A 15391-nucleotide genomic window follows, 5' to 3' on the forward strand; every position below is an offset into this window, starting at 1 on the left:
ATTTATGCTTTTCTTTCTCCTTTTTCCTTTCCCCTTCACTAGTGTTTTGCTTTTGACCACTGCCTCCTTCAGTCCCTCCTCCCTTTTATTATCCCTTTCCCTTTTCTTCCCCTTTACTCTTACTGCTTCTTCCCTCCCTTCTTTCCCCCCCCTTTTCTTTCCCCTCCCTTTTCTTTCCCTTTTCTCCTACTGCCTATAGGGCAAGTTAGATTTCTATACCTAACTGATTATGTTATGCCCTTCTTGAGCCAAATCTGATGAGAGTAAGGTTCAAACAATGCTCCCCCCCCTTCTTTCCCTCTGCTGTAATAGGATTTTGTGTCTTTTCCTGTAATGTAATTTACCCTTGTCTGCCTCCTCCTTTCTCAGTACATTTTCTAAGATCAGATTGATCCACTTATTTGGATCCATTTAACCCACTTGATTAGTTTTTTTTTATCATTACATCAAAGTCAACTAATATCCACCCTCTTTATGTATACTCCTTTAACATGGTGTAATAACAATACAGTTCTCAAGGGTTGCAAGTGTCATATTCCCTTGTAGGGGTTTAAACAGCCCCCCTTATTAACAACATATTGTATCTTTCTGTCCCATTTACCTTTTTATGTCCTTCTTGAGTCCTGTACTTGAAGATCAAATTTTTTGTTGAGCTCTGGTCTTTTTATCAGGAAAGTTTGGAAGTCTCCTATTTCGTTGAATATCCATCTCCTCCCTTGAAAAATGATGCTCATTTTTGCTGGGTAATTGATCCTTGGCTGCATTCCAAGCTCCTTTGCCTTAGAATATCATGTTCCATGCCCTGGTCTTTTAATGTAGAAGCTGAAAGGTCCTGTGTAATCCTGACTGTGGTTCCATGATATTTAAATTGTTTCTTTCTGGCTGCTTGCAGCACCTTCTCTTTCATCTGGTAATTTTGGAATTTTGCTATTATATTCCTTGGCGTTGTCAATTTGGGATCTCTTTCAGGTGGTGATCAGTGGATTCTTTCTATGGTTATTTTCCCTTCTGGTTCTAGGACTTCGGGCAGTTTTCCTTTATGATTTCCTGAAAGATACTGTCCAGGCTCTTTTTTTCATCATGATTTTCAGGTAGTCCAATAATTTTTAAATTGTCTCTCCTGAATCGATTTTCCAGGTCGGTTGTTTTACTGATGAGGTATTTTACGTTTTCATCTTTTTTTCATTTTTTTGTTTCTGTTTGACTGATTCTTGCTCTCTCATAGAGACATTAGTTTCCATTTGTCCAATTCTAGTTTTTAACAGATTGTTTTCTTCTGTTAGTTTTTGTACTTCCTTCTTCAATTGGCCAATTGTGTTTTTTAGGGACTTGTTTTCTTCAGTGTATTTTTTTTCCAATTGGCCAATTGTATTTTTGAAGGACTCTTCTACCTCTCTCATTTGACTATTAAAATCCTTCTTGAGCTCTTCTAAGAAGGCTTTTTGGGCTTCAGACCAGTTCATATTCCCTTTTGTTGTTGCAGATGTGGGTTTGTTGACAATGTTGTCCTCTTCAGAATTTCTGTCTTGATCTTCACTCTTCTCATAGTATGAATCTATGGTACTTTCTTTTTATTCATGGTGTTTCTTTATTCCCTGGCCTTTAAAGAGATTGAGCTCTCCTGCTGGGGAACAGAGGGCACTGACCCAAGCTTCTTGTGTTGGGAGCCTAGGTCTTGGTCACTGGCTTTGTGTGCTGGGGCCTCTTATGTTGGCAATTGGAGGCTGTAGGTTACCTCGTGTGGGGCTGGAATCAGCAAGCCTGGAACTTTCAGGCAATTCTAGGTTGCCTGCTTTTCCTTTCCTTTAGGTTTCTTCAGCTTCTTTTAGATGGGTGCTGCAGAGTATTTATCTGCCTGGGACCCCCTGCAGTGTTATCTCCCTTGTTTCTGCTAATGCACTGGGAGATTCCTTTGTGGTAGAGTGCCAAGGCACCTGGTGGTTTTCTGAGCTGGTTTCCCCTGTGTTCCCCTCCCCCCCACTCAGATGTCCAGGTGTTACTGTTTGCCTGTTCTACCACCTGGGCTTCAGGATTTCTTCTCAGTTGGAGGCTTCAGGGCTCCGACATCTCACCTGGCATTGGGCTGGAACCAGCAAGGGTAGGGCTTTAGGAAGCCTTTAGGTTGTTTTCTTCATCTCCTTTCAGATGAGTGTGTCAGGGTACATTAGGGGCCCCTTGTAGTTCTGCCTCCCTTATTTTTGCTGAGGCACTGGGAGACCCGTTTGCTAAGCTGCTGCACTGTTGCTCCACCTCTTTCTTCTAGTTCAGCTGTTCCAGGGTTTTTTTTTTCTGGGGTGATATTTTCTGGGTTTTCAGAGGTTAATAGGGGAGAGTGAGAGTGACTACCTTTCACTCTGCCATCTTGGCTCCCAGAAGCAGAACCTATGCAATGATTTTTAAATGAAAGATTATTTTAATTAGCAAAAATCAGTTTTCTTTTCCTCCCTAGGGAAACATTCTGTTATACTCCCGTGGGTGGGCAAAAATTGCGTTTTTCAATCTTTATTTATCCCTAATTGAAATTTAGCTTTTCCTTCAATTTTGTTCAATTATGAAGGTAGAAAACAAACCATAATTATTAGATTTTACCATACCATTTTTACCAGTGAGGTCCGTGACACAAAAAATGTTAAAAATCCTTACTCTAAGAGAAAAGAGAAAGTTTTAATAATAAACTTTGTAGCAGGAGCATTTTCCTTACAATCCATTTTTCTTGATTGCTCGATTGTCCCTGATAGACAATAACAGCTAATAATAATAGCTAACTTTTAACTAGAGCTCTAATGCTTGAAAAGTTTATATTATCTCACTTGATCCTTTCAACAGCCTTTTGAGCTAGGTGTTAGTATTATCATCCCCATTTTACAGATTAGGAACTAAAGGTGAAAAAGGTTAAGTGATTTGCCTAGGGTCACACAACTAATATAGTGTTCTATTTACTACATTATTCTGCCTCTTATAAGATATTTCTGCAACTGTTTTCCAGTCAACTTGCAAAGAGAGTATACAGCCTTTGGGTCTCATCTTAGTTGAAGGACACCACAGTAAGTCTAAGAGCTTAAGGAACCCTTGACTTCAAGGATAGCTTCACTCTTTGAGGTGGCCCTTCCAACCCATTCTCAGTTGCACCATTCTTTATGCTTCCACTAAAGAATGATATTGGCCAGTGTCCATAGTATCAGGAGCTTGCCACCACCAGAACCTATCCTTAAACATCCTAAAGTTAATTACCACTATCACAGCATGAAATTGTCACTTGGTGATTTCCCAAGTCCTTGCATGTTACAAGTCATCTCATCTCTACTACACCAAGTCCCTGCTGGTGGTATGAAAATTCAGTTATGATTATTGTAAAATCTTGTATTTTCTTGTTGTTGTTGTTTTTAAACACAGATTAGAATGAAGGAAACCTGCCATAACAACAGGGTTTATATGTGGGAGGAATTAATTAAAGGGTTTTAGTTAATTGAAACATTAAATGAGATGCTGTCAGAAAAGGTAATGCAGTCTTAGACTATTGATAAATAGATGTGTATTGTATATCAAGGAAGGTAATAGCACCACTGAACTCTGTCATTAAACTATGTATGGAATATGGTTTCTAATTCTTATCACTATATATTTTTTCACAGTTCTTATTTATTTTGATTTATTAACACTTACTTCCATAAGCTTTTGAGTGTTAAATTTTTCTCCCCCTCCCTCCCTCTCTACCTCCCCAAGATGGCACACAATCTGATATAGGCTATACATATGCATTCCTATTAAACATATTTTCACATTAGTGATGTTGTAAGTAAGAATTAGAACTAATAGGAGGAACCGCCAGAAAGAGGAAACAAAACACAACAGAAGAAAAAAAAAAGCAAATAATATGCTTCAATCTGCATTCAAACTCCGTAGTTCTTTCTTTGGATGTGGATAGCATTTTCCATCATGAGGCTTTTGGAGATGTCCTAGATCCTTGTATTGCTGAGAAGGGTTAAGTCTGTTAATGTTAGTCATCGCACAATGTGGCCGTTAGTGTGCACATCATTCTCCTGGTTCTGCTCACTTCACCCAGCATCAAACCATACAGGTCTTTCCATGTTTTTCTAAAGTCTGTCTGTTCATCATTTCTTATAGCACAGTAGTATTCCATTACATTCATATATCACATTCACAGTTATAATTACTATCTGTGTCTTTTTCTCCATCCTTTTGCCCCCTCTTTTATGCTTTTCTTTATCCTTTCCCCTTTTCCCTCCTCACTAAAGTTTTGCTTTTGACTACCGCCTTCCTCAGTCCCACCTCCCTTCTATTTCCCCCCACTTTTCTTCCCCTTTACTCTTACTACTTCTTCCCTCCCTTCTATCCCCCGCTCCCTTTTCTTTCCCCTTTTCCCTCCTACATGCCTATAGAGCATGTTAGATTTCTATACCTAACTGATTATGTTATTCCCTTCTTGAGCCAGATCTAATGAGAGTAAGGTTCAAACAATGCTCATCTCCTTCCCTTCTTTCCCTCTGCTGTAATAGGTTTTTGTGCCTTTTCCTATGATGTAATTTACCCTTGTCTGCCTCCTCCTTTCCTTTTCTCTCAATACATTTTTTTAGTTAGATCAGATTAATCCACTTACTTGGATCCATTTAACCCACTTGATTAGATTTTTTTCATCATTACATCAAAGTCAATTTACACCCACCCCTTTATGTATATCCCTTTAACATGGTATAATAACAATACAGTTCTCAAGAGTTACAGGTGTCATCTTCCCTTGTAGGGATGTAAACAGTTTGCCCTTATTACTAACATGTTGTTTCTTTCTGTCCTGTTTACCTTTTTATGTCCCTCTTAAATCTTTTATTTGAAGATCAAATTTTCTGTTGAGCTCTGGTCTTTTTATCAGGAAGGTATGGAAGTCCCCTATTTTGTTGAATATCCATCTTCTTCCCTGAAAGATCACGCTCATTTTTGCTGGGTAGTTGATCCTTGGTTGTAATCCAAGCTCCTTTGCTTTATGGAATATCATATTCCATGCCCTACAGTCTTTTAATGTAGAAGCTGCAAGGTCCTGTGTAATCCTGACTGTGTTTCCATGATATTTGAGTTGTTTCTTCCTGGATGCTTGCAGGATTTTCTCCTTGACCTGATAATTCTGGAATTTGGCTACAATATTCCTTAGCATTTTCAATTTGAGATCTCTTTCAGAAGGTGATCTGTGGATTCTTTCTATGGCTATTTTACCCTCTGGTTCTAGGACTTCCGGGCAGTTTTCCTTTATGATTTCCTGAAAGATACTGTCTAGGCTCTTTTTTTTCCATCATGATTTTCAGGCAGACCAATAATTTTTAAATTGTCTCTCCTGGATCGATTTTCCAGGTTTTACCAATGAGATATTTTACATTTTCATGTATTTTTTCATTCTTTTGTTTTTGTTTGACTGATTCTTGCTCTCTGATAGAGTCATTAGCTTCCATTTGCCCGATTCTGATTTTTAACCAATTGTTTTCTTCTATTAGATTTTGTACCTCCTTCCCCACTTGGCCAATTGTATTTTTTTAGGGACTTGTTTTCTTCAGTGTACTTTTTTTCCGTTGGCCAATTATATACATATATTTTTAAGGCAGTTGGGGTTAAGTAATTTGCCCATGGTCACACAGCTATTGTGAAGTGTTTGGTTTGGGGCTAGATTTGAACTCAGGTCCTCCTGACTTTAGGGCTGGTGCTCTATCCATTGTGCCACCTAGATGCCCTGACCAATTATATTTTTTAAGGACCTGTTTTCTACAGTTAATTTTTGTCCTTCCTTTTCCAACCTATTGACTCTTTCTTGCATACCTCTCATTTCTTTTCCCACTTTTTCTTCTACCTCTCTTATTTGACTTGAGCTCTTCTAAGAAGGCTTTTTGGGCTTCAGACCAGTTCATATTCCCTTTTGAGGTTCCAGATGTGGGTTTGTTAACAATGTTGTCCTCTTCAGAATTTCTGCCTTGATCTTCCCTCTTCCCATAATAAGAATCTATCATACATTCCTTTTTGCTCATGGTGTTTGCTTATTTTCTAGCCTTTAAACAGATTGAGCTCTCCTGCTGGGAAGCAGAGGGCACTGACCCAAGCTTTTTGTGTTGGTAGCCTAGGGCCTAGTCACTGTGTGCTGTGGCCTCTGATGCTGGCAGTTGGAGGCTGTAGGGTTCTGGCAACTTACCTGGTGTTGGGCTGGAATCAACAGCACTGGAACTCTAGGGGTAGGATTGGATAGTGTGGCTCCTGGAGATTTCCTGCTCACTCGGGCCTTTCCTTCCTTTTGCTTTCTTCAGCTCCTTTAAGGTGGTTGTTGTAGGGAGTTTATCCACCTGGGGCCCCTTGGAGCACAGCTTCCTTAGTTTTGCTGAGTTGCTGGGAGACTTGATTGCTCTAGAATACCCAGGCACCTGGTGGTTTTCCAAGCTGGTTTCCACCAATTCCCCCACCCTCAATGAGGCACTTGGGGGGTCCAGATGTTGGTGTTTGCCTGCTCCACCACCTGGGCTTCAGGATCTTCTCCTGGTATGCTGAGGTGGGGCTTTCCACTACCTTACTGGGACACCTCCCATTCTGTACTGCTCCCCTTCCCCCAGGGTAAGAGGTGCCTTTCCTGTTGATCCCTCAAGCTACCTGGGCTACTGAACTGCTGCATCCCATCTTTCTTCTGGTTCAGCTGTTCCAGGGTTTTTCCTGGGGTGATATTTTCTCCTCATCACTATATTTTGAAGGGGAAAAGTGACAAACTGAAACATGTCTTAAATCAGATGATCAGGATGGTGAAGAGACTTAAAACTTCATTTGAAGAACCCTTAGGGAGAAAACATTGGGGATATTTAGCCTGGAAAAGTGGCTACAGTGGCAGACAGCTGTTGTACAGAAGAAGGATTATGTTTATTCTGGGTTGTTATTGAAAGAAAAACTAGGATTAGTTGATAAGAGTTACGGGGAAGCAAATTTTAGTTCAAAGGAAAAACTTTCTAATAGAGTCCAAAAATGAGAAATTCTTTGTAAATTTCCAGTAACTAGAAATGTTCAAGCAGAGCCTTGATAACCACCCATAATATTCTAGAAAGAATTCTGTTTCCACCTATATTTGCCAGCAGGCAGTCAAGCAAGTATTGATTAGACACTTATTATCTACCAGGCACTGTGCTAAAAGCTAGATTGGAATTAACTAGAACTGACAGAACCATAAAGTCAATATGGGAAATTATTCATTAGGCAGAGATCTGAGTAGGCAGACAGTCTGGTAGACAGTAAGTAGAGAGGCCTTGTAACATGCCACCAGGAGCTTTCTGGAACCTGCCCAGAGGCCAGGGTGCAAAAACGCAGTTGTCTTTAGGGTAGCTTGTAGATAGGTATCCAGAACCTGATTCCAAGTCATTGAAAGGGCAAGGCAGGACTTCAGTCCTGGAAGAACTGTGACCTAGGCAGTAGACACCTGTGGGGGATGAGACAAGAACTCAGTTACTGGAACTGGGGAGCAAGAGAGGAAACCAGTTATAACTAATCTGTAGGTACAGACAGCAGAAAATGCAATAAAGACCATAATTATTAGTTGCCAAAGCTGAAAGGGGGGTGTGTGTGTATGTATGTGAGAGAGAGATAGAGAGAAAGAGAGAGAGAGAGAAGTCAGGGATATATTTGCAAAGTGTTGGGTGGAAATTTGCATCATGTTACTTCTCAAGTCTCTTCCAGTACTAAGATTATGAAGGTTCCATGTAAAAGTGTTCAATGTAAAATAAACAACAGTGGGGAAAATAACAATGTTGTCATTCATAACGAAGTGGCACACTAATTTTCATTCATTTAAACACCTGCTGTGAGATTGTCACCTGATTCTTCCCCATCTCCATGCTTTTGCACAGCTTGCATCTGCATTTCCGTGACCAGGATTCCTGCTGTTGACAGGAATGATTGGCCACATCTAAAAAGATAAGATTTAATTAGGATGAATACAAATATAATTAATGTAACTTAACTCTGCTTTAGATAGAAAGATATACTGCAGTTGATAAGATACAAAGATAAATAAGACAACTTCCTGCTTTCAAGGACAATACACTAAATTTGAATGTGATGTCTGTAGATAGTGTCATTGATTTAGAGCTAAAAGGAGCCTTAGAGATCTTCATGTAGGTCAGATCCCCAGTTTTCTGGTTAGCAAGCTTAGGTGAAGAAAGGCAAAGTAATTTCCTTATGGTCACAGGTAGTGGAGTCAAGATTCATTCCATTTTCTTCTGACATCAGTTCTTGGAGTGATGACATCAGATACGCTTTACATAGAAACTTCTGTGTCTTCTGGCTAGATCCTGTGTTCTTTCTACTGCTCGATGGTTTTGCAGACAGTTTGAAGTATAACTTATGACTTTGGTTTGTCCGACTTACCAGTGACTTAAAGGGCTCCTCATTGGGTCGTGTTGCCTTAAAACTTCAAGTTGCTGGGCTCTGGTTTATATTAGTCTTCTTTTAGCCACTTACGTATCTCATTTCCAAAAATAATTAACATTTCCTTAAAATTCTTGCTGTGAGTTTTTTGGTTTGGCTTATTTTTTCACCATATCATACTCACTCATCACTAAGGCTTCATTCATCAGTTTCTGGGAAGAGCTGTATAATTCTTCCACTTTGGTTCATGTCTCTTTCTGAGAAGATAATATTCTGTATCCCTTCTCCTCCTACTCCCATGATGAGGGCTAGTCAGAGTGAACTGGCTCAGAATGCTCAAAACAAATTTAGACACTTAAGAAGGGCCATGTTAAATAAAAACTATGTCATAAGAACAAGCTACATAAGGTTTTAGCATACCTGTCAAATTTAGAAAAGAATTGAATAGGAAGCATGTTCTTTGTTTTAAATTACTATGGAGTGCACATTTTAAAAATGTCTTTTAAACATTTTGACTAAATTCTTATTAACATGTTTTTTTTTCTTCTCCTAGATTATTAAATGTTTTAATACTATCCTTATGGCCATGAGTGATTCTGTGCCTTCTGATGTAATTGGCCGAAGAGTTGATGTTAATGGAGAACTTGCAACAGTGCACTATTTTGGTAGTATTCCCCCCATAACAGGTAGATACGTGTATTATTATTTTTCTTTATATTGTAAGTGTTTCAATGAAGGTTTATCCTATTAGTAGAAGTATATTGTAACCCCTTTATGACACTGCTTCCAGATTTTGTAGGTTTTTACTATATGAATTTGTCCTGTTTAAGAGACAGTTTGACTTGTGGTATCTTTAAATCTAATTAGCTATCTCATAATGCAGTTGTGCTGTACCTAAAATGTGGTTTTGTTGACAATAGCTCCATTATTTCTAGAATCTATTAAAAACAAATGTCATTTAACTGAAGGCTTAATTTTCTTTATTTCAGAGACATTGTTCAATTTCAAAATAATTAATTCTGTAGCTTCTTCCATGGAGATTTCTCCCCAGTATTCTCAAAATAAACAAAAAAAGGTTGTTTTTCTGGCTTTCTCAAAAACACATTATGATGTAGTGTCTGGGACTATTTCCCTACCCCGTACTTACGTTAATGGACTGATTCCTCAGAAGGTGGCTGATTACTTCTCTCCTCAGGTTTCTAGAGGCAACACTGAGGTGCTATGGCTTTTAGCATCATAAAACCTAAGTCCTTACCAGTGTGCTCCCTTTTATCAATCAACCACTTGAATTCCATCAACTTTTAGAAAAGGGATTATAGCAAAAAGAATTGGTATAAAATATTCCTCCAAAATCAGGGCTGCATTCTTTTTGTACACACAAAAGTCTTTGAGGAGAGTGGGCTCATACTTAAGGTACAAAAGTAGTAAGGCACAAGGGTAACTAGGTGGTACAGTGGATAGAGTGCTGGACCTGGGGTCAGGAAGATTATTCTTTGTGAGTTCAAATCCTTCCTCAATACACTCACTACCTGTGTGACTCTGGGCAAGTCACTTAAGCCTGTTTGCCTCAGTTCCTTATTTGCAAAATGAGATTGAGAAGGAAATGGCAGACCACTCCATTATCTTTGAAAGAAAACCTCAAATGGAGTCCTGAAGTCAGACACAACTGAAAAATGACTGAACCACAAAAAAAAGTAAGGCACATGTCTAGAGAACATGTGTAGTAAAGGGGTATCTCCTAACCCCTGGCATGGAATGTCCTCATAAAATTCCACTTAAGTATAACTGCTAGATTTTGGGGATCTGTGCATTTCTAGAGTCCATAGGCAGCTGTTCTCTCTTCAAGGGTCATTTTCCCTGAAGCTGCCATTGTCAGATGACTATCTTTCCACATTTGTCTACAGGGTTTTTCTCTATTGGCTATTCTCGTGGTCACAGCTACTGTTTTCAGTGGACTCTGCTCCTGATTCTGGTTACTACTGGGACCTCTGATGGTACCTCTGGGCCTCCTGAACTGAAATAGTTACCTGATTTCTCCCTTCTTGGAATTCTCATTCACCTAAGATCAGGAAGGAAAAAACACAAAAGAAATAGAGGCTCCATGTGTTCACCACTACCCTTCCCTGTTCCTCCCTAGTTTAAAGGAGTCCTATCTCACTCATAACCAGAAATGGGAAAAGAGACCAAGAAATGGGTGAGAATCTTTTGTAGACCTACTCAGTTCTGGTTCAGCCCCTTCTGAATCATTGTTTTTTCCCTTTCCACAGACAATTAGAAGATATCGGCCATCCTACAGTACTAGGGCCTCAGTCATGGCTAGCAACTGGCTTTCAAAGTTTCACATATTGGCTTGGATCTTGGCAGCGAATATCTGTGCATGCATGCACAGTATTCTAGTAAGGGAAAATATGAGCATATTTGCATATGGCATATTTGCAGTAGGTCTCCCTATCCCAATCATCTCTCCTCTTGAAATTAATTCCTCCCTTTTGTTTAAGTTATTTTTCCTGTAAGCTGTACTGGACCCTGCAACAAGATTGATGTATTGCTTAAAAAAATTTAAAGTAGGACTAGACAACCTGTAATCCTCAGGGCTGAATCCATCCTAGTTCCAAGTAGCCTAGTTGAAGTGGACGTAACTCACAGATTGTGGCAACATGCCTCTTCCATCTCAGTTTAGGATAATTTATTGGATCTATTTCATAGTTTGAGATGACAGTTCAGGATAAGCCATTCTGGCATGGGCTACTGTATCTAAAGTCAGGAAAGTGGGTAGAATTGCAGATACCCTCTCCCCCTCCTTGCCAAGTGTTAATCTAAAAGCCAGCAGATCAAGGAACAAAGGAGAGTGACTACAAAGTAAAAAGTCCCTCTTTTTTTTGAGTGACCAAGGAGTGGGCAGTCTGTCCTACAGAGTGTGAAATGACAATAGAATGCTAAAGATGCATGTCCTACCTGCTGGACATGGAGAAGCTTCTGCTTCCACCTACTAAGATCTTTTTTTTTTTTTTGCCATGAAATAATAATGCTCTGTGACTTCCTAGTCTTTCTCTCTAACCCCACTAGCACAGCGAGTTGTTCTTACAGTCTCTGTACTGAATAAAGATAATTACTTGTGTTTGGTTCTATTTAATAAAAGAAAAAAAAAACTGGAGTCCTTTTAACAGACTTTTGTGGCCCATGCTATTACTTTAGATGTTTGAGTTAAGCATATTGTTGGTTTTGCTTAGTACAGGAATGAATGATGTGATTTTGCCTTCACAAAAAATAGCGTTTTGTCCTTCATTAATATTATCTTAGTGATATGTTTTTTGTTATGAAATATATTGTAGGGTGGGAGGAAAACACTACATATATCACAGTTATTTCTCATTTCATCTTTTTTCCCCTAGGACTCTGGCTGGGAGTAGAATGGGACAACCCTCAAAGAGGAAAACATGATGGTAGCCATGAAGGGATTGTATATTTTAAATGCAGGTAATTATTTATTTTATATCAGTGTATTTATCTAAGTATAGCATAATAGGGGAAAAGGAAAAGAAGAAAAAGAAACATTTTGGTATAGGTGCAGTAGAAAATATTATTTTGTATGTAGTAAGGAACACTTTTTTCTTTGTGGCCATTACTACTGTTGGAATAACCTGTTGCTATTTGTTTTTTGAAAGGAGATAAAAAATGAAATGAAAACCGACTGACACAGAGTAATCATGTGAACCTTTTTATATTTAGACTAAGATCATTCCTAAGAACACCTGCTTTGGTTCTTTCTCTAGATGGGTTCTAAATAAGGTAGCTCAGTCACCTGGGGCTTTACCAAATTAAGTTGCCTTTTAAAAAATTGTATCATCAACCTACTTGCATTGATTTGGTTTGGATTATCTCATTATCCAGAAATACTCATGTTGCTTTTTTGGTAGTGGTGTTTAAATGTGACTCATTCTCAATAAGGTGATAGGGCAGGCCAGGAAAAAGAAACGATTTGTTGATATTGAAGAATTGCTTTTTTGATGTTTTATTTTTACGTCACTGTTATGTCCCAATACTACCTCACTATAGAAGCCTCTCTTAACAAAGAAGTACAGTTAAGCAAAAAAACCCGACACACTGCTCATGCAGCATATGCCTCATTCTCTATTTAGAATTCACCCACTGTCAGCCACAGGGAGGGAGGTGTGCTCTATTATCAGCCCTCTGAATTGAAGATTAATTGTATTGTTCTTCAACCTAAGGTCTTTTAATATAGCTTTCCTCTAAGTTATTGTATTCATTGTGTATATTGTTCACTTGTTTCTGCTTATTTGGCTCATCATCTGTTTGTACAAGTCTTCATAAGTCTCTCTGAATTCTTCATATTCTTTGTTTTTTGGTGTGATAATATTCAGTTTCACTCATGAACCACAATTTATTCAGCCATTCCCTAGTCATTGGGCATTTACCTAATTTCCAGTTTCCTGCTAGTATATTTGGCATATGTGGAAACTTTTCCTCTGCTTTTGACATCCTTGGAGTTATTTAGTAGTTTCTCTGTATAACACTCTTTATAACAGATGCACCTTTCTAGGTTTTGGTTTTTCTTATGATTTTGTCATCAATCAGCAAGCATTTATTAAGAACCTACTATATGCCAGATACTGTGTTAGGTGCTGGGGATACAAAGACGAACATGACCTAGTCCTTGAAGACTTGTATTCTTCTAGGGAAACATATATGCCTAATAGTTATGTACAAGAGCTTACATTCTACTAGGGCAAACAGTAGTTATGTACAAGATATATACCAAAGAAATACAAGCTAATCGATGAAGAGGCTTTATTTGCTAGAGAGATCTGGAAAGGCTTCATGTAGAAAGTGGTGCCTGAGTTGAGTCTTGAAGAAAACTAGGGCTTCTTAGAGGCAAGAGTAAAAAGGAAGTATGTCCTAGGCATGGAGGACAACTAGTGCAAAGCCATAGAGGTGGGAGGTGGAATGTAGAGGGTGAGAAATAGTCAAAAGACCAGTTTGACTACACTATGTAGTGTATGAAGGAAGGTAATATATAATAATCAGTTTAGTAAGCATTTATTAAGCACCTGCTATGTGACAGGCACTGTGCCAAACACTGGAAGGTGAAAAGGAAAGCTAAAAGACAGTCTCTGCTCTCAAAGAGCCCACAGTGTATTGGGAAAGACAGTGTAAACAACTATGTACAAATAAAATATATACACAATAAAGTTGCAGGTAATCAACAGAGGAAAGGCACTAGCATTAAGGGGGATTTGGAAGGGCTTCTAACAGAAGGTGAATTTTTATTTTTTTTTAAATTCAGTTTTTAAAAATTTCAGCTCTGAATTCCCTCCATCCCATTTCCTGCTGCCACACCTTACTCCTCACCCCATTGGGAAAGTAAGAAAAACAAAACCTATATTGTTATAGTCAAGCAAAACACAATCCTATATTAGTCGTGGACCCAGAACCTCACATATGCTTTAATTTGTACTCTGAGTATGCCAACATTCTGTCTGAGGTGGATGGGATGTTTCATCATAAGTCCTCTGGAGTTGTGGCTCATTGTTGTGTTGATCATAGTTCTTAAGTCTTTCATTGTATAAATTGTTCTCCTGGGTCTACTCAATTCACTTTCCATCAATTCATACAAATTTTTCCAGTTTCTCCAAAACCATCTTCATCATTTCTTACAGCACAGTGGTATTCCATCCCATTCACATATCAGGTATCTACCTGATTTGCCCAACTCTCATCTGTGGTTCCAAGAAGCTGTAGCATGTACAGTGGCCACACCCTGGTAAACCGTCTTGGCAGATGGGCTAAACTAAGTTGAGGGTAACTGACAGATCTCAGACCTGTCAGTGAGTTAGGGGGATGTCTACCCCAAGCGTGGGAAGACTTCCTGGCAGAATGGGCCGATGAGAACAATTTCCCCTAACAGTCATGAAGATAGCTGAAGCAGGTGCTATGAAACATTTAGAGCTTGGTCAGACATTGAAGATGCCAAGGTCATTAACTGCATCCTGGGTCATCATTAGTCATCTTGACTTTTGTCCTGCCACTGGATGACTCTGGAAGTAAGCATGAGGCTGTACTTTGTTGTACATTGTACAACTCTGCCTCACTTAAATCCAGTTTATGTACAAGTCAAGACATCATCTGTGATGTCATTGGTCCTCTTAGAAAATGAAGGACAAACAACATATCAACTTAATCATCCATTCCCCAATTAATGGACAACCCCTCATTTTCCAGTTCTGTGCCACGACAAAAATTGCTGCTATGAATATTTTTGTACGTATGGGTCCTTTTCTTCTTTGATCTCATTATCACTGTGTCAGAAAGTATGCATAGCTTAGTAATTTTTGGTCAGCGTACCAAATTGTCTTCCAGAATGACTGGACCAGGTGCGGTTCTACTAACATTCCACTAATATTTATTCACAGCCTCTCCAGCATTTGTCATTTTTGGTCATCTTTGCCAATCTATTGGGTGTGAGGTGGTACCTCAGAGTTCTTTTAATTTTTATTTCTCCAATTATTAGTAATTTAGAACATTTTTCATTTGGCTTTTGATAGCTTAGATTTATTTCCCTGAAAAACTGTCTATTCAGATCTTGTTATAGTTTATAAATTGGGGGATAGCTCTTATAAAATTGAATTGGTTTCTCTCTCTCTCTCTCTCTCTCTCTCTCTCTCTCTCTCTCTCTGCGTAAACTCTTTTTTAATTTTATATAATCAAAATTATTCATCTTACCTCATGTGAACTTTTCCCCTATCCATAGATTGGCAGGTAATTTCTTCAGTGGTTCTCTAATTTGTTTATGATGTCTCTTTTTATATCTAAATCATGTATCCATTTGGAACTTATTCCGCAGTGTGAGATGCTGGTCTAGGTCTAGGGCCTAGGTTCTGCCAGACTACTTTCAACTTTGTCCCACAGTTTTTGTTGAATAGTAAGTTCTTTCCCCAGTAGGTGGGGATCTTTCGGTTATCAAACACTAGGCCATTTT

The 15391-nt window shown here is 38.8% G+C and overlaps 1 protein-coding gene across 1 annotated transcript in view; it reads left to right on the forward strand.

The window, feature by feature from the left end:
• Window positions 1–15391, forward strand: part of TBCE (tubulin folding cofactor E) — an 81771-nt gene that overhangs the window by 18304 nt on the left and 48076 nt on the right. The window contains 2 exon segments of the mRNA XM_021000437.2: window positions 8948–9080; window positions 11787–11871. Of these exon segments, the coding sequence (XP_020856096.1) occupies window positions 8975–9080; window positions 11787–11871 (191 nt within the window). The 5' untranslated portion in view covers window positions 8948–8974.

Source organism: Phascolarctos cinereus, unplaced genomic scaffold (assembly GCF_003287225.1).
Source record: "Phascolarctos cinereus isolate Bilbo 61053 unplaced genomic scaffold, phaCin_HiC Scaffold_5;HRSCAF=322, whole genome shotgun sequence".
In the NCBI taxonomy this organism is placed as follows: domain Eukaryota; kingdom Metazoa; phylum Chordata; class Mammalia; order Diprotodontia; family Phascolarctidae; genus Phascolarctos; species Phascolarctos cinereus.